Raw genomic sequence first — 18,807 nt, 5'->3', positions numbered from 1 at the left:
AGAGATTTGAGCACTTCGTCGTTATGTATGCGATTTACAAACTTAGACCCTGTGCCTTGTCAAGTCAACGAGTAGCGCTGATATATAGACGGTTAATGCAGCACAGTCGAATTACCAAGTACACGAGATACATCAAGAATGTCCATTGGGTATCCATCGACATGCCAGCTAGCATGTACAATAATATAAATATATCATAACACCCCTAGTCCACTTCATAACATGCAGGCCCAAATTTTCTCCCACCCATAACCAAGACCACTATACCAGCGTAATTTAGAGAGGGACAACCGTAAATGGGTACCATCAGATCGAATAGCCTCCTCTCCAGGACCAGATATAGTCCCAGTCCCGGTAAATGCCTGTATTTCACTGGGGATGCCGTTTGGGGCCCTCAGCAGGGTTGCGGGAAACGCCAGCAACTCCATATGCATATCAACTCCCCTGTTGCTCAGTCCACTCACACTGATGGGAGCTTTGGTACGCGGGTACGGTAGTGTGACGGTTTGAAGGCTCTTGAAAGAAGCCAATGGAGCGGTCTTCATCCAATCAGGCAGGCGGTAGTTTTGAGATGAAATCAGCGGCTGGGGGTCCGTGTAGTCACGGTATACGTATGTGATGCTTGAGAGGCGACAAATTGAAGCAAGGAAAGCAGATCCTTGGGGAGTGTCTGTGAGGCTGTTCCACTTTGTGCCGTGGACGGGATTCCCAACTGTTAGTGACAGTGTTTGGGTCTTCCACGGAGGCTGGGAATGCTCTTCGTTGACAGGTGTGGCTGGACGGGACTTCCATGCGTGTTCTAGACATTCTATAAGAAGGTCCACACTTTTCCAACTGAGGGCAAGTGATGGTGCAGCAAACATCACCGGAGTGAGAAGGCCGATGGCATGTGAACGCTCAGACGCAGATGTGAAATTGTCATCTGGGGGTCCAATCCACATCTTGCGCACGTGTGATACGTAGTCACATTGAAACACGCTGTTTGCCTTCTTGTATGCTTCTTGTATAAGCAGAGCTTGCATGAATGCTGTCACGTTTCGAGATTTCGGTAGTAATATAGTGTGCAGGAGTTCGGGAAGTGCCGCACGCCTGAAAAATTTGGAGACAAGACAGAGATTAAGTGCGGACGAATATGGACTTGAGCGATCATATCTTTCATCTTGGTCAAAGGTGGGTTGCGCGGCATATATAATGATGATGTGGACAAGCTCTATGGGAAGGTCAGCAAAGCAAAAACGAGCCATGACGGGCGAGCAAGATGTGAAGCTGGTTTGAAGAAGCCCTGCCTTTAATACTTGCCTCATTTATTGTAGCGTCATACACAGCAGTGTAAGCACATTGTGGGTGAGACCACGCGCTATGGCCTGGTGGTCTATAGCAGTGTCCTTGTTCCTTGTAGGTTGCACAATGTGCTCGGGCCCTGTGAAACTTCAAGGTTTCATAGTAAGGACCCTTCGAGCCTGTGGAGCACATCAACGTTTAACGGGCGGACACTCTTCGGCCGGCAGAGAAGGAACTACAGCTTCGGATAGCTCGTCTGCAGACTCCAAAGATGTAGCATCAGAGTTGTCACTGAAGAAGGGGCCGCGCTGTCAATCACATAAGTTAGATATCTATCGAACGGAGCAGGTAATGTCTTCCTCACTTCAAGTTCACTCTCGTTATAATCTTTTCCAGAAACCCATTCATCAGGAAGTCCGAGGGACCGAGACACACATTCCATCGCCTGTGATGTTGGCCAGCATCCAAACCCCACTGCTGTTTGCCTGTAGGTCCTGCTTCTTCGGAATCCTCGAACATCCTTGCTTCTAGTGCGGTTGGACACTTGAGGTCGACGTCAGCCACGAAGCTATTGGTAGAATAGCTTATCATGAGATCAGCCCAAGCCATGTTCAACAGCATGCTATCATTCCATTGTTCGTTTCGAGCTTCGATGCATAGTAGAATAAATTTATTATTGCCTATGGACAATTACAGTGTACGACGTCTAATTCTGTCAGGATGAAAATGAATACTGTTAGAATATCAATTATTATGACAGATCTAAATAAAATATACCTAAGTTATACGGACAGTGTGACAGTTGAGGTGTTTGACGCGGCATGTGGAGGTGGTGAGGTCTGACGCGGCATGTGCTACTTGTGACGCGGCATGAATGAAGTTTGACGCGGCAGTGACGACGCGGCGTGACGCGGATGTGACGCGGCATGGAGGAGGTTTGACGCGGCACTGACGCGGATGTGACGCGGCAACTGACGCGGTATGTGCTATGGTTGACACGGCACTGTAGTAGACCTTGACACGGCATAGAGTGTGGACGTTGATATTAGTACAGAGACTGCGAAGACATTTGAGAGAACTTGTCGTGGTGTGAGTGGTGCTTGACCCAGCCTAAACGAGGCTTCTGACATGCCATGATTGGGGCTTGACGTTGTGGTGCAGGGTATAGAGAGTGGATCGAACTTGGCAGGGTGAGGTCGAGGCTTGACGCAGTGAGACAACACTTGACACTGCGTCTGAAAACCAACATAGATGAACGAATTAGAGGTAATGCAACAATATAGGACTGACGCGCAAGATGCATACTAGAGTCTAGTAGTATGAACGCAGAGGACAAGCACTGTAATTTGGTGAGAGGTGAATACAGCACTATAGAGCCTGTACGCAGGCAGACACTCATATATTGATCATTAACGATGATTGGAATGCGATATGAAGTTGTGCGAACATGATTTGTACATAGGAATTTGTTACAGTGCCGCGTCAATTTCACCTGGCCCATCCCGAAGCTGTGCTCTGTGTTAATTACTCCAAGGTCGGTGTTTAAAATACTGCTTCCCCACGGGCCACGGCCCACCTCTTAGTCCCTTTAACAATCGAAATCGACAAGCTTGTCCCCATGGAGTCAGGACAATCAGGGTCACAGGATCTTTCTGTAGCACGCATACCGTTCACACCGGCACAACGTCAAGAGCTTGATCAAGCCATAGGCAACACACTTTCTCCCACTCTCGTGCAGATGATCCAAGACTCAGACGGTAGACCAGATCTCGAGTCTCGTAGCGCAGGATTATGCTGCGGTCATCTATTGTGCTTTAGTTGTGACCAACCATGCACTCAGATGCAACCACATGGAAAACATGCTCGATAATGATCTGTCCCCGGTTGAGACAGTGCAACAACATCCTGAACTCTGCAAGATAATCCGCAATGCCTGTCAGACTGGCTGTTTTTCCACCATATGTGACACAGGCAAGTGTTTGAGCCAACTCCATAGTTGCGTTTCTGCTGACGGTTACTGGCAACTCAGAGATATTACACCTACCTATTCTAGGTCCTGGTACTCTGAAAAAGAGGAGGGATTTGGAAAAGCTGATATAGATATCACGAAGTTGACGCCACTTTCGCCTGAAGCAATATCAAAAAGGTACGTAACCAGCGTTCCTTTATTTGAAGTAATTCATAGAGCGCGTCAACGTCTACTGGTGGACGGGTGTTGAGTGTAAAAGGGGATCTCGCGAAGGTTCAGTTGACTTCGCCCGCGTGTACGGAGGTTGGAGAGAAGGTCGCGCTTTCGAGACGTATTGAGAAGCATTGGCGGCTTGTAGGCAAGTGTTTCTGCGAACTAAGCATACTCATTCACTGATTTCCCATCAGGTTGGGGAAGTGTACAACGCGGGACGGTGTTGGAGTTGGACTGATTCGCGTCCCATATTATTGCACTTGATGTGACCGGAGCCAATCTGCACATGTATGGTATCATCTCTGTAGCACGCAAATGCAAGTGTTGTTCATTTCAGTAGTACATATGTTTATTGGGATTATTCGCTTTCCTGATCGATGGAGGCTTGTTGGCAACGACAAATGATAGAATCAACCGTGGTACGTAAAGTGTTCGATAATTTTGCATTGTATGTACTGGAAGGATGGGATGGAAGAGATCTTCATGGAGCGCAGGAAAAAGGGCGGGATATGCTATTGATGGGTATGGGTATACTCGGGAGATGCACAACAAAAAAACAGCCAGAAGCGAGTCCAGCGTCCAGGGTTTTTTATCGTTGCATCGAGATCGGGGTGCGAAGTTGTGTTAGCGCCGGGGGGTGCGGTGGAAGTGGAGGCAGCAGCCTGCGCTTGCGAAGATTGGGCTTGAGTTGAACCATTGGAGTGTTGTGTGGTGTTGCTATTGGGAGCGCCTGCGGTGCTTGCGGCAGGGTTCCCGGGTTTGAATGGAATAATTTTCATTCGTCTTTCTCTTGCACATGCGTTCCTCTATGTTGTATGAGATGGGGTTTGAATATCGAATATTCGAGGAGGACAAAGATGACATACACGTTTGCCCTTGGCATATGGAACATCAACGTCTGCTGAGGGACGCTCGCGGAGCTCGATATTGTCACCGCCTTGCCTTGCAGAGAGTCGATTTCGAACCCAGTGGAAAGGACGGGGTCGAGATGACGTATCATGAGCATCGGAATGCATGGGGCGGAATAAAGAGGAAAACCGGCTACCAAAGGTGCTTACATGTGACGCCCACGATCGAGGGTGCAGACGATGTCGTGCTGAAAGCTAAGAACATTGAGGGCAGGGGAAAAAGCACTGGATTAGACATTAACGACGTACGCGAGCGTGATCTGGTAAGTCATTAAAAAACCCTTGGGGTATCTGGCGCTGGGGCATAATGATCGGCTGACGGATTGGACGTCGTGTAGCATCAGCCTACATATGTCCAAATAAATAGTGAAATCTGATTATGAAAGTGTCACGTACAGTGAGGACCGACTTGTCGCGCTGGTCTAACAGAAGTTCGTCGAGACCAGCTTCTTTTACTATGGCAGAAATGTCCCAAGCGTACGCATTTTGGTCACTGCAGCCAGTGGCCAGTAGCTTCCCATCCGCCGAAAAGGACACAGAACGCACGCAAGATAGATGCTGGAGGGGTGAACTGATGAGCTGGTTGTCGTCGAGGTTCCATAATCGCGCTGTCTTGTCCCAGGATGCGCTTGCGAGAATGCGGTCTATGCGCTTTTGTAGCTTGGTGTCTTTGTTTGTATTTGTACAAACTCATCCTACTTTCTAGGTTTCGATCTACGGACTCGGTATCCTCTTTCTAATGAAACTACAACGTGATGGGACTCCGTTGGATGCGTTTGTTAGTTTGCTTGTTTGTTTGTTTTGGGCGAAAGCCCCGCAGGGGCTTTCCGGCCCGAAACATGGGTCCGTGCCTAAGGCGCCAGGTGAGCTGTGTTCCCATGTATTAGGAGAACTACGACGCACTCAGCGAAGCTTGGGGCCCTTTCCACTAGGAGAAGTGCTTCTTTTCACCGGACTGGGGGGATGGTATATCGTGTGAAAGGTTCCAGTACTGGTGATGCCTGAATGTAAGGTGCGAGAATCACAGCATGCTCTCTGAGATATAGTGTGAACGCTTCGCTAGACCACCTTCCCATCGTTTTCACGACTTCGAAAGGTACTCCGCGCAGAAGGTACTCTAACGTTCCCCCGATCCTAAGTCCGTGTCCTTTTAGTTCTGGTAGGTTCGCTGCCGCTGTTGCTGATGCTATTCTTTTCAATAGTTCTTTCTTCGATAAAGGACGCAGTCCTTTGGCGTGTTTCCACGCGAATAGGTGTGCATCACCGTTTGCTGGATTGATTCTCAAGTGATTTTCCAATGCAGCGCTAGGGTCTGACGGCCCTTCCTGCATTGCCCAATATGCGTCCTCTCCTTCGTTTGGAGAACATTTAGTGCTCGGTAGGTGGAATTTCGTAACTGGCAGACCATTGCGGTCTGCTGTTTTGGATATGCCGGATCTCGTTATATGTTTCTTCGGATCGAATTCCTTGATTGCGTTTACCGTGAATTCCCCTAACCTTGCTATTGCATAAAAGGTCGTCGTCAAGCACGCGAAAATGGCCGCATCTAGCGGTGAATTGAGGTCTAGGTGCTCGCGAATGATGGATAAGTAAGTGGGTGTGAATGGTAGCCGTTTAGGACGCTTGGACGACTCAGGTGCTGCAGCCGCAGCTCCATCTAGCACCGCTTTCAACTCATTGGGTGGGATCAACCAACTCCTTCCATGAAGTAAGTGCCAGGCTTTTAGACCTGCTGCGTAGTTACTTAATGACGATCCGGAGTAGGACCCTGCACAACTGCAGAGAAAATCTAGGAGGAGACTGCGAGCAACCGGACATCTGTGCTCTTCTGCGATTCTGTTTATGTCGCAGAACACATGGAACACCAGCAAGCCTGCCCCATATGTTTCTTTCGTCGATTGCGCCCATGACGACCCGATGACATCAAGGATTCGTTCCAACTGCACCTCCGAAATTTCGTGTCTAGGAGACTGCGAGGTTACTGCTATCTCTTGTCTCGTACTATCTCCCGCTGGTAACCACAGTCTTAGTCGGTCTCGCGCAAGACAATGGGGGCGCAGGGTAGAAGGTTTGGGTGTCAAATTAAGTCTATAGTTCTGGGGAATGGGGGAGGGGGAAGTATCTGTTACATTTGGTAGCGGTGCTCCGAATCGTGAGTTCTTATGTTTCGTCATCGTTGAGCACGCTGCTGATGAAACTTTCTTCTTCAGAACAGCTTTCTCTTGCTCGCTCAGCAGCTTGCTGTCTGAGCAGCTCGCGGTTGATAACTTTAGCTGCTGGAGCGGAGTAATGGCCATCGCGCAGGAGGCGGAGCTCTGTGGCAGACAGTGGTTCTGTAGCGTCGATGAGGAAGGTACCAAGCTCTGTTGGAAGGCTGATTGGGGGAAGAAGAAGGCTTGTTGGTCTGTATACTCCTCTGGATGGTTCATCTGCTGGGTTGGAGGCGCTTGGGACGTACGTAGTGACGACGTCATAAGGGTAGGGTAGAGTGTGAATAAACTCGTTGATTCTACGAAAGACTTCGTTGACTTCTCGGTTTCTGTGTCTCCTCTTCCACCATCCTTCAACGACGCCCGTGTTGTCTCCATGGACGACGACGTGCCTGCCAATGCCAGGCAGAGAGGTGAGAGTGTATATGAGGAGTTCGAAAGCCACTGCCTCCGCCCATCCGATGTCTCGTTGACCATTGTGTGTTTTCCACCCTGGGATTAATCTCCAGGCCCTCCAGTAGTTACCTATTACGATGCCTATTCCAATTCCTGAGCTCGCGTCCGAGAATGCGAGAGGATTTTCGAGTTTGATGGATGGGTAAATTGCTCGTTTTACACCGCCGGACTGAAGTAGCCTAGCCCACCATTCTAGATCCTTCGCTACCCTGCTTCCTGCTCGATGCGGAAGGAAGGGCTTAGCGCCGCAGTGGGAAAGCATCTCCTCGAGGCTTGTTAGGTATGCCCTGCCTCGTGGTACTGCTTGGCACGCGTGTAGTAACTTGCCATATAGCTCTTGTACGTCTTGTAGAATGTGCGCTGGTCTCTTTCTCCATTCGTCGATTGCTGCCAGATATTTGCTGACTTTTGCAGGACTCAGTGAGACTATCCTTCGTCCGATATCCCAAAGGAATCCTATATAGATTGTTGTCGACGAGAACGGTTGGTCTTTCAACAATTCCCATATAATGCCTAGGATACTTGACAACTCGTCAATATCTTGCAAGCTAAATGCAAAAAGCTCGTCGTGTTTCGATCTCGGTGAGCGAAATGAAAGGTCTTGTAGAGGCTTTGAACAGTCCTCACTCAATTCCTCCAGTTTTCCTGTTTCCTGACACGTGTCGCCGAACCACAGCCTTGCACCAGATTGTCTCATCCCTTCTTTCGCGAAGACTTGATTCCACTTCTTTCTCTTATCGTTGTATGGCTGTAAGTACTCTTTTCTGATTCTGAAAAAGATATGATCGTCTACCCATTTTTCTAATGGTCCAATGCCGTTGCTCCTAAAGATTTCGGCGCCCGCGTCTGCTATGTGTCCGTATACTCCTGCCGAAGGGGTGGCTCCGAACGCAGTGCATGTGTCGATGCAGAAGTGGGAGTCTGATACTCTTACTATTCCTGCCGGCCATTGCGAGGGGCGCAGTGGGATCGTCCAGTACGCTTCTGCCACGTCTCTTGTGGCTGCCTCTGAACCTGGTGGAAGACTTGCAATTATTAGATATATGTTCGAAAATTTGCCCTATGTCGTCGGAAAGTCACTGGCATTAATGTAGGAGTTTATCGAGGGATTAGGATGTGAAACGTTTGGGGATGCCGGAAAGGAAAAGTTTTGTACTATCCTGAATTTGCCTGGCTTGCCCGGCTTAGGGATTATGGACAGCGGTGACGATTGAAACGGTCCTATGAGACTTTCCAATGATTCAGCTCGAAAGGGTCCAATGTACCTTCCTTTGTCCAATTCTTTTCAGATGATACTTTCAAACTCGTTCTGGTACTCGGTAATCGAACTTTTATTTGGTGGAACCTGCATAACGCTGACAGGAGGAAAATCTATCTCAAAACCTAACCGGAGACCGTTTAGTATCTTGGCGAAACGCCCAAGAAGTCCTGCTCTTCGAAGCTCCTGTTCCCATGCGTCAGCCTTGTATGGCGTCAGCGGTATCTGCCTTCTGCGCTCTAGGGCATCTTTGGGCGCCGTGCGTAGCAGCTCCGCAGCCTGAACAGGCGTGGTGCGCATCGTGTTTTGGCGTTGTGCATCCTTCCTCCCTCTGCCAAGCGGTACAGAGTTGCTTCCCGTCTTTAGCCCAAAGGCCTTTGCGGATGCGCTCTGCGCAGGTTTCGAATTTCTTGTCCCATGTCTGCTTGGCTGTACACTCGAGGGTGCGGTGCGGGTGTCTTCCCAGACAGACTGCGCAGCAAGGTAATGGGCCTGCATTGACAGTGGGACGGACTGTTCGTACCTTCTTGTTGCTGGACAGATAGTCCTCTGCGGGAGTATATGGGCGCTTCTGCGAAGCTGCGAGGTACTGTGGTTGAGCTGTTACGAAAGCTGCTGCCGCTTGCTGTAGTGACACGTAGGGGGACAGTGTAGTTCCCAGTGTTTTGATTTGATTGAATTGGGCACGTGATGGCCGTGAGGGAACAAGGCATATGATAGCCAGGTTGTAAAGGAGGCACGCGATGGCCGGGGTGAAAGCACATGATGGCCGGGGGTAAAGGCACGCGATGGCCAGGGGGGTAAAGGCACGCGATGGCCAGGGGGTAAAGGCACATGATGGCCAAGGTGTACGAGAAACGGCGCGCGATGGCCAGGGAGAGTACAGTTTCATACAAGCCCATTTTTGTCGGCGCGTGATTGGCCGACAGGAAAAACACATTGCACGACAACAACGAGTTGTAATTGTTAATATACGAGAAAGTTTTAAGAGACTTTTCATTAGGAATGGCTGCGGATTCACGATGACATTTACTGACCTGAATAGCGATAGCCGTCTCCTTTTCTCTCTTCTCGTTGAACAGCTCTTCTCTCGCTTCGAAAATTAAATCTTGATTGAGGTCTTCAAGGCTCCATCCTTGCGCCGTTCCTATAGTCTGATGCCAGCGTCGTCGTTGCTGGGATTGATATAGTAGTAGCGCTCGTTGTTTGAGTTGATCTGGTGAATGGCGCCAACGATGTGTCTGTAGAGCAGACCAAAATTGTATATGCATGTCCGTCCGATCATCAGGCCAGTCATACAATTTCATCATTGTGATCATGCGAGGGGCGGCTTCGTTGAATTCTTCCCAAGACAGATTCTCGTCTTTCACAACCGGAGCCGCTTTTGGGTCCTTAACTGCCGCTGCTGGGATCCAAGAGTGTAGACCGTCTGCTGCTGGTAACATTACCATAGCTTCCGGTTCCGCTATTAAGTTGGACAGTTTCGCGTCTTCGAGACCACGGTTGGTGAAATAATGGAGCTCGCAGTAGTCTCCGGATTTCATCTTCCTTATAGCGTATTGCGCTGGGAGAACAGTGGGGTCGGAAGGTACTTTTCCGCGCACTATGGGCGCGTACTTAGTTTTATTCTTCTTCCGTTCCTCTAGACATGCAGCCTCTTCTTCCTCCTTGCGTTGTTGCTGACGTTCTTCCTCTTCGTCCTCTTCTCTTTGCCTGGCCTCTATCATGCGTCGTTGTCTGAGTGCCCAACGGTCTTTCTCGGCATTGTTAGCTAAGGTCCATAATGCTGCTAAGGTCCGAGCTGCATTTTCATTCGAGAGGCCTTCTTCTACTAATTGTCGCCGCGAAGCTTCGTGTTCTTGTGATGTGAAGTCTGGCCTTACTGCCAAGTTAGGATCTTCCATTTAGTAGTACGGTACTTCGTGGGTCTTGTATGCAAAAGATGAAGCTAGAGTAGCGAGCTTCTGACGAAAAGTGTCTCAGCTGCGAGGTGGGCAGAACCAAGAGGTGCTGCGCCACCTCGCTTATTTCGCGCTTAGACTTAATTCTAGGCCTGCCTCGTGCCTCGGCCGGCCTAGCCCGCCACCATTGTGAGATATTGCAATGGATCTGACACACCATGCGTGCGCTTCCCACAGTGCGATTTGCTTCCAAGTTGAAGTATTCCATGTCCTAATCGAGGAATCGTTTGACCCGGATATAAGCGCTTTTCCATCCGGGGTCCAAACCAGGCACGACACCCAATCTGTGTGTCCTTCAAGAGTAGCAACAAGTTCGCCTGTCTTGGCATTCCAGATTCTGATCGCGGATTTATTGTCTTCAGTGTTCGGAGGGCGTTCGCCTCCACCAGTCGCAAACAAGGTCATGTCTGAGGAGTAGACAACTGCCAACAAAGTGTGCCCTGCCTTGATTGGTGTGAGGATCGTCTGTCCGTTTTCTACATCCCATTGCCTTGCAGTCCCATCGTCAGATCCACTCAAGACTCGCTGACCATCTTGACTCCAACAGACAGAATTGACTCTCTCTGTATGCCCCATCCATCTCCCAGTTGCTTTGCCCGTGTCCATGTCCCACAACCTCACTCCACCATCATCACTCCCGCTGACCACCTTCTTCCCGTTCAGAGACAACGCTATGGTCCACACTTCAATTTCTCCGTCCCGCCAGTCGTCTCCTATCTGTTTGCCACTCTTCAAGTTCCATACCCGCAGCGAGCCGTCCACTGAACAAGTCATTATCCGTTCTCCGCCTGGCAGATGTATAGCTTCCTTGACCGAATCGGCGTGTCCCTCAAATTTCTGGCAGGGTGTGATCGCCGGTCCCTCCTTCCTTCTGACGATGGGTGAAGACATCTTGGCGCAGCTCCGTCTCAGCTTTCATCCAACAAATACCAATTCTTTACTTACAAAGATACGTTCCTCAGCTGCTCAGGCCGTATCGGCAGCAAGACACAAATGGCGTCTAGGTCGAGAGTGCACTGCAAGTTTGAGCGGTACGGTCAACTAAATGTGTCATCCTCGTGTTCGCTTCACAGCTTCTAGCATAGGCTGTGCAACTGAAGCGCCCAGGTATCATTTGATCACAAGTCACATGCACATTCTATCGGTCACAATCAGTCTACAACGGAGTCCCCGCTCACCTTACAAACCTGATGCCAAGGTTGATGACTCGAAGGTGGCGTCATGTTCTCTCCTCACTGACCTCCTACAGCTAGGGCAAGAATTTGAGATGCATCCACAAATTGTGAAGACAAACGCTCAAGGCTCCCGCCACTGCCGGAAATCCATCTTTAGTACGGTCGTCTCTCTGTACGCCGAGAACAACTACTCACAGTTCGGGTGTTCGGACCAAGGTTGATCTTACGCTGTGCAGACCGGATCGTTTCGTTGGTCGAGTGTTGGGTACCATCAACGAGCGCCCGAAGGTCTATATCGACGGTAGGTATTCTCGTTTTTCGCATGCTGGCGTGTTCTAAAAAGTATGCAGAGCTTCAAATAAGTCACCTCTTCCTGCGCCGCTTGTGGGCGTTCATACAGAGGATAAGTAATGAACAAAGTGTCGAAACTTGCCAAGGACAAGCTCCCGCTCATGAACATTGGTCCAACATCAAGTTTCCAAGTTGAGCATGACACACGATCTGGCGAAGATTCTATTGGCTATCTACTGAAATTGGGAAGAAGGTCGCGCATCCGAGCCGTATCGAGAAGCCATGGCGGCTTGTAGGCAAATGTGCAACATGGAACAGTGTTGAAGTTAGACCGATTCGCTACACTTCATGTGACCAGAGCCAATCTACCCCTGCATCATTTCTGCAGCACGAAAATGCAGGTGTTTCACTACAGATGACTGTTGGGAATCCTCGCGACAGTCGGTCTGCGATTCCTCAAGTATGGCTTGATTCGTCTTTGACGCAGTCTGCATGCATATCGACCTTTCAATTCTTGGTGTCGATGTAAACTCAGCTGACCAGACGACTTCTGACTGTTCTAAGCTGCAAGTTCGCACGTGCGCTGCCTTGAACAAATATCATTTCTGCCCACAGGCTTGCTGTTGCCACCGGCCTCAAGGGACGCCCTTGTACTGTCATTGAAACTCTACGGTGTGAAGATAGTCAGCAATGAGTACACTCCGGGCTATTTTCTTTGTCTTTGAACATGCTAGACCTGACGCCGTCATTTCACTGCATCGATCAAGCACCTCGACTCCCGATGTTTTAACTATCTCGCAATATAATTCAAAGGCAAAAGACTCATGAAGATCGTGTTTAAATCTGAAAGTGAATGTCATTTGCATGGTGCAATGAAACATGTCAGTTAACGATATATAGCGTGCAGGTATATGTGAGAAATGACAAAGGATATCTTTTAGAGACGAAAAAATAAACGGGGTAGATTAATGATGACCGTCGGTATACTCAGAAGAGGCACAACATATAAAGAGCCAAAACCGAGTCCAGCGTCCAGCGTGTTTGATTATGACATGAGGGTTGGCGTTTGGTGTCGTGTCAGTGACAGCAGGAGGTGTGGTGGATGATGTGGAGACAGCAGCATGTGCTTGCGAAGATTGGACTTGAGTCGCACCATTAGGGTGTTGTGCGGCGTCGTTATTGGGAGGGCGTGAGGTGCTTGCGGCAAGGTCCCCAGGTTTCAATGGAATAATTTTCATCGGTCTTTCTCTTGCTGATGCGTTCCTCTATAGCGTGATGTGAGATGGTGTGAATACTCGACAAGGACGAAAATGACATACACGTTTGCCCTTGGCATACGGAACATCGACGACTGCTGTGTGACGCACGCGGAGCTCGATATCTTCACCACTTTGTCTTTCAGAGAGTTGATTTCGAACCGAGTGGAGAGGACGGGGTCGGGATGATGTATCATGGGCATCGGAATGCACGGGGCTGAATAAAGACGAAAACCAGCTACCAAGGGTGCTTACATGCGGTCCCCACGATCGAGGGTGGAGGCGATGTCGTGCTGAAACCTAAGAACATCGAGGTCAGGAAAAACAGTGCTGAATGTGTCATCAACAACGTACATGAGCGCGATCTGGTAAGTCGTCAAAAAACCCTCGAGGTATCCGGCGCTGAGGGACGATGATTGGCTGACGGATTGGACGTCGTGTAGCATCAGCCTACACATATGTTTGAATGATTAGTGAAATCTGATTATAATAAAAAGTGTCACGTACAGCAAGGACCGACGGCTTGTTGCGCTTGTCCAACAGAAGTTCGTTGAGACCAGCTTCTTTCACAATCGCAGAAACGTCCCAAGTGTATGCATTTTTGTTCTCACAGCCAGTGGCTAGTAGTTTCCCATCTATCGAAAACAACACAAAAAACATGTAAGATGGATGCTGGAGGGGCGAACTGATGGGCTGGTTGTCGTGGAGGTTCCATAATTGCGCTGTGTGGTCGTACGATGCGCTTGCAAGAATGCGGCCATTGGGAGATATTGCAATGGAAAAGACACCGGAAGTGTGCCCTTCCAACAGTGCGATCTGTTTCCAGGTTGTAGTATTCCATGTCCTGATTGAAAAATCGTCTGACCCAGATATAAGCGCTTTTCCATCCGGGGTCCAAACCAGGCACCGCACCCAATTTGTGTGTCCTTCAAGAGTAGCGACAAGTTCACCTGTCTTGGCATTCCAGATTCTGATCGCGGACTTGTGATCTCCAGTGTCATCCCAAGGGCGTTCAGATCCAGCAGTCGCAAACAAGGTCATGTCTGGAGAGTAGACGACTGCCCACAAATAGTGCCCTGCCTTGATTGGTGTGAGGATCGTCTGTCCGTTTTCTACATCCCATTGCCTTGCAGTTCCATCGTGAGATCCACTCAAGACTCGCTGACCATCTCGACTCCAATAGACAGAACTCACTCTGTCTCTATGCCCCATCCATCTCCCAATCACTTTGCCCGTGTCGATGTCCCACAACCTCACTCCACCATCTTCACTCCCACAGACCACTTTCTTCCCGTCCGGAGACAAAGCTATGGTCAACACTTCACTCTCTCCGTCCCGCCAGTCGTCCCCTATTTGTTTGCCACTCTTCAAGTTCCATACCCGCAGCGAGCCGTCCCATGAACAAGTCATTATTCGTTGTCCGCCTGGCAGATGTATGGCGCCATAGACGCAATCGGTGTGTCCCTCGAATTTCTGGCAGGGTGTGCTCGCTGATGCCTCCTTCCTTTTGACTCTGCCTAAAGACATCTTGGCGCAGCTCCGTCTTAGCTTTCATCCGACAACTTGAAAGTCCAAAATCTTCACTTACAATGGTATATTTCTGAGGTGCTCCCCCCGTATTGGCAGCAAGACACAAAGGATGTTCAGGTCAAGAGTGCACTGCAAGTTTGAGCGGTACGGTGCAAATGTGTCATCGTCGTGTTCACTTCTAGCATAGGCTGTGCAACTGAAACGTCTAAGCATCATCCCTGATCACAAGTCACATTCCATCAGTCACAATCAGTCTACAACGGAGTCCCCGCATACCTTTCATGCGCTCTGCTACAACCTTGCCCAACGCACTTTCATTCCGATATCCTCGTTCAAAACATCTTAAACTGCCTCTCCCTATCCAACTACTCCCTGAAGGTGCCCGGCGCTCGATGCCCATCTGCTCAAGGTACAACACACCCTCACAAATATGCACACAAATTTACCAAGCATGGATATATCACTATAGCTTTATCGTCGGATCACCAATTCAGAGCAGCAAAGTAGCCGAGGAGTTGTTCGCCCTCAGCAGATATTGCTCGTTGGACTTGGCGGCGCTCTCTCTACATTTCCTTGAAGGGACTAATGATGGTAATAAGATCACATCCGATGTTTTTTGATTACAGTCCAAAACCATCAATTAATGGAGACAACCACGCCCTCAGTCGAAGGATGCGGTTGCTGAAGGTGGTATTTTGGATTCCAGCTTGTCTGCGCCCACACCTGGCTGTGTAGATGTTGCCGATATGTTCATCAAAGTGATTGGATTTCCGTCGGACCCAGGCACGTTGAACTGTGTGAGTGGTGTTACTCAGAAAGGCGCTTTGTGTCTGACTTTGTTGGCGCTTCAGTTAACATCAGTCCTTGCATTATTATGCCAATCACAAACTCCCTAGAGTGACGTGTGCATTATCGCACACTGTCCAAGAAGAACATATTTCTAATATCACTCGGCTTTGACTAGTTGAGCTTTAAGACTAACATGCTTTGGATCGTACATCAACGGCTGAATATCAAATGGTCTACCCGATGAAATCGCCGTCGTATCCACGTATACGATCTCTCACCAGCGTGGAAGCCTTCACACAGGCTATGTAGTATAAGTATCTTGAGCTGTCGTTAGGGAGGGCTGGAGCATCACTTTGAACACTTTCCGCGACTGTCATGGGCAATCACCTTTCTCTACTGGGTCAATCATTCCCGTCCGAGTCGAAATTTCACGTCGATGACATCCCCGACCTGACCGGGAAGGTCATGATCGTTACTGGAGCTAATACTGGGATCGGTAAAGAGACAGCAAAGGTAAGTTGCAAGGGATGGATACTTCATGTTGCTGACCATAGAATTCAAGGCCCTGTTGAACCACAATGCCAAGGTATACATAGCTGCCAGAAGCCAAGAGAAGGCAGAAGTAGCCATCAAGGATCTTAAAAACAGCACTGGGAAAGAGGCTCTCTTTCTAAAGCTTGACCTCGCAAATTTGAAGTCTGTGAAAGCTTCTGCGGAAGAATACCTCAGGTTCGTCTCTTCTGTCGCAACGCCTACAGGGGCTTCGTTGACGCTATCACCAGCAAAGAGACTACGTTGGATGTCCTATTCAATAGCGCGTGAGTGCGCAGCATGCACTAAATGGCGTGGTTTGGATATGCTCATCTTAGTGCATAAGGGGGGTCATGTTCCCTCCAAAAGAATGGTTAACCGTGGACGGATATGATATGCAATTCGGAACAAATGTCCTTGGTATGACGATTACATTTCTGCTACTACAAGACTCTAATTTGTCTGCAGGGCACTTCTACTTCACTAAGCTGCTATTGCCCACCCTCATTGCTACCGCAAAATCTGCGCCTGATGGCAAAGCTCGTGTTATCACGACTTCGTCCTCGGCACATATCCTGAAGGGTCTCAACTTCTTGGCGTTCGAAGATGGTCCTGCTCGTGGGAAGATGTCTACTACTGACCTTTATGGGCAAAGCAAAACCGCAAGTCGACTCTGTGATTTTGCGTCATCTTCTCCTGACTCGCCAACAGGGCAACGTCGTACAAGCATTCGAACTCGCAAGGCGCTACAGTTCAGAGGGCATCGTTTCCATACCTCTGAACCCAGGTAACATCAAAACAGACCTGGCACGCCACATGCCGTCCTTTCTACGTGGTATTTTGGTTCGCAAATCTACATGCAGCTGCTAGGTGAATGCTGACGGAGATGTAGAACTTGTTCCTCTACGACGTTGAACATGGAGCACTGACCCAGCTCTATGCTGGAACTGCCCCAGAGGCTGTAGAGTTGAACGGCAAGGTGATATCTCTATCGAATGATGGCCACAAGGGGACGCTGACACCTCTCGCTCTCTTGTATAGTATCTCGTTCCTTGGGCCAGGGTTGGTCCAACTCGCAAGGATGCTCGGGACCCTAAGGTAGGCGAGGCTCTATGGGAATGGCTTGAAGAGCAGGTCAAGGATATTTGATCTTTTTTCGCTGATGCTAAGAAGTATCATACATACGAGTGTTTTTTTTGCGGATCTTGATGGATTGCAGGTGCGAATAGTAGATACCCATAGTTGTGTTTCCCGTAGTCAGACCTTGAAGAAGGAAGATAGCCATTCATTCATTTTCAATAAGGTAGTTGCTTTTGTGGAATAATCATGTTTTAAACTTGGAGGGATTGGCCATGGGCGAAGGTAGCCAGAGCAACGCCGAAACAGTGCGCATTCATTATGACTATAGGTGAACTACATGTAGTAGGAATACTACCCCATGTCAAAGATCTGTGAGAGATGTATTTTGCCTCACGATGGTATTTTTCCTTAGCCTTCGTGAGAGCTAGATCTGAGGTATATTCAAAAGCTGTCAGAGGCGTTGAGGAGGAGCGTCCGTGACTTACATGACGATGGCCTGAGGATGACCGGCCGACCTATGACTTCGTGCACTTGGCACGTACATGCATCCCTTGAACCACAACATCCTCAATCATCATCAACGTCAAGGTCGCCTTCGACGCCTGCTCCCTCTCCCGTATCATCAAACTCCATTGCGTTTGCATCATATCCCCAAGTCTCTTGATCCGCTTCTTCATAGACCTCCACTGCATCTTCATCGCGCGTTTGTTTGACTTCAGGTACAACCACAGTCCCATTCGGATGTTCAGGAGCCCTTTCGTTCAACGACTTGGATACTGCAGCAAGAAGGTCTTCCATCTGGTTCCCCAACCGATCTTCGAGTTCTTCGACGATCTGAATGGCGGCGTTTAGTCCATTTTGGCGTGATGAATACGCAGACTCGCACATACAACATATAGCTCTACCGGCTCAGTCGGAGCCAAGTTGACTATCTGAAGCTTTTCTGCTTTCGACAATCCAAACGACTGAAGACCGCCCACGAGCTGCGTGATGCTCGCGTCTGATTGATGGAGGCTCGGCTGGTAGTCCGCAGATAGATATTGAATAGCTTCCAGCTCGACTGTGCGAAGGTTCTCGCTTATCTCTTCAGTATGAGTGTCATGCGAGTTCTTTCCCGCAGCCTCTTCTTCTTTTTTGACACGGATGGCAGTTTTTGTGCGGGCGATGTGCTCCGCATCTAGTTCGCGAAGGAGGTTTAGGACTTCAACGTTTGATAAGAGTGCTGACCGAGCATTTACAACCTCCATAGACACGCTAGCAGGTTGCGAACCAGGAACAGAAAAAATGTAATGAAATTTCGCGAACGTAAGGCCCGACTCGGATTAGCCGGACGTCTCCGACTCTACAAAGTACATTGCAATCGGAATATGTCGCTAAACAGCTTGCATGTGTTTCTAGATCGGCAATGGCGCCAGAGTCAACCCGCCGCATATTCTGTACATAACTCAACATCACTCGAATTCTTCAAGTCCATATTGCCTTCGAAATCGTCAAAGGCAGACGCTGCAAACAATCCGCATAATATTCTGAGTAGTGGAACCAGGCATGATCCATTGCGTTGTAACACAGCCGTACAATAAGCAACACAGGGCATGTGAGGAAGTGGGAGAGGGAGATACCAGCTAAAGATAGTGCTAACACCAGCGCCCGCTCACCAGCACCCATGCAAAGACAGGAATTATCGACCGTGATAGTAACACGGCATTCGATTGAACTGCAACGTACACAAGAGGCGGGATGCGAACACAACACGAACTGGAGGGGGTAGCAGAAAGAGGTCGCGGTTGCGTCGACATGTGGGTGCAATTGGAGACCGTAAGTCCCATAGGATCCCAATAAATTGGATGTTGTTCGACAGTATGGCCAACATCATGAAAAGGGCATTGCGCCTCGTTGAGC

The 18,807-nt window shown here is 49.2% G+C and overlaps 6 protein-coding genes across 6 annotated transcripts; 2 read left to right on the top strand and 4 right to left on the bottom strand.

Moving 5' to 3' along the window:
- Positions 1 to 161: 161 nt before the first annotated feature.
- F5891DRAFT_1003773 (uncharacterized protein) lies at positions 162 to 1,249 on the bottom strand. The gene has a single exon (XM_041360325.1). It carries the CDS (start codon positions 1,242 to 1,244, stop codon positions 216 to 218), a length of 1,029 nt encoding a protein of 342 aa, XP_041232355.1. The 5' UTR covers positions 1,245 to 1,249; the 3' UTR covers positions 162 to 215.
- A 223-nt stretch (positions 1,250 to 1,472) lies between these two features.
- On the bottom strand, positions 1,473 to 1,937 carry F5891DRAFT_1274554 (uncharacterized protein; the record flags this gene model as incomplete). The annotated part of the gene is made up of 2 exons (XM_041370179.1): positions 1,646 to 1,937; positions 1,473 to 1,572 (listed from the first exon to the last, which is right to left on the bottom strand). The coding sequence occupies exons 1-2, from the start codon at positions 1,900 to 1,902 to the stop codon at positions 1,473 to 1,475; spliced, it is 357 nt and encodes a 118-aa protein (XP_041232354.1). The 5' UTR covers positions 1,903 to 1,937.
- A 7,505-nt stretch (positions 1,938 to 9,442) lies between these two features.
- F5891DRAFT_975501 (uncharacterized protein) lies at positions 9,443 to 10,199 on the bottom strand (the record flags this gene model as incomplete). The annotated part of the gene is made up of 2 exons (XM_041376522.1): positions 9,443 to 9,470; positions 9,550 to 10,199. The coding sequence occupies 2 exons, from the start codon at positions 10,197 to 10,199 to the stop codon at positions 9,443 to 9,445; spliced, it is 678 nt and encodes a 225-aa protein (XP_041232353.1).
- A 568-nt stretch (positions 10,200 to 10,767) lies between these two features.
- F5891DRAFT_478957 (uncharacterized protein) lies at positions 10,768 to 12,130 on the top strand. Its single transcript, XM_041371977.1, has 5 exons — positions 10,768 to 11,287; positions 11,342 to 11,603; positions 11,668 to 11,732; positions 11,782 to 11,913; positions 11,976 to 12,130. Exons 1-5 carry the CDS (start codon positions 10,861 to 10,863, stop codon positions 12,044 to 12,046), a joined length of 957 nt encoding a protein of 318 aa, XP_041232352.1. The 5' UTR covers positions 10,768 to 10,860; the 3' UTR covers positions 12,047 to 12,130.
- Positions 12,131 to 15,427: 3,297 nt separating this feature from the next.
- Positions 15,428 to 17,357, top strand: F5891DRAFT_478861 (uncharacterized protein). Its single transcript, XM_041371976.1, has 8 exons — positions 15,428 to 15,810; positions 15,860 to 16,026; positions 16,080 to 16,115; positions 16,175 to 16,248; positions 16,297 to 16,490; positions 16,540 to 16,671; positions 16,721 to 16,807; positions 16,870 to 17,357. The coding sequence occupies exons 1-8, from the start codon at positions 15,673 to 15,675 to the stop codon at positions 16,975 to 16,977; spliced, it is 936 nt and encodes a 311-aa protein (XP_041232351.1). The 5' UTR covers positions 15,428 to 15,672; the 3' UTR covers positions 16,978 to 17,357.
- Positions 17,151 to 18,353, bottom strand: F5891DRAFT_1003724 (RNA polymerase Rpb4-domain-containing protein). The gene is made up of 3 exons (XM_041360324.1): positions 17,799 to 18,353; positions 17,394 to 17,742; positions 17,151 to 17,338 (listed from the first exon to the last, which is right to left on the bottom strand). Exons 1-2 carry the CDS (start codon positions 18,153 to 18,155, stop codon positions 17,476 to 17,478), a joined length of 624 nt encoding a protein of 207 aa, XP_041232350.1. The 5' UTR covers positions 18,156 to 18,353; the 3' UTR covers positions 17,151 to 17,338; positions 17,394 to 17,475.
- Positions 18,354 to 18,807: the final 454 nt, after the last annotated feature.

The sequence above is a fragment of the Suillus fuscotomentosus genome, assembly GCF_016647785.1.
Source record: "Suillus fuscotomentosus strain FC203 chromosome Unknown F5891scaffold_4, whole genome shotgun sequence".
Taxonomy (NCBI): Eukaryota; Fungi; Basidiomycota; class Agaricomycetes; order Boletales; family Suillaceae; genus Suillus; species Suillus fuscotomentosus.
Note: the sequence above shows the minus strand (reverse complement) of the source record. Positions and strands in the feature narration are given on the sequence as shown.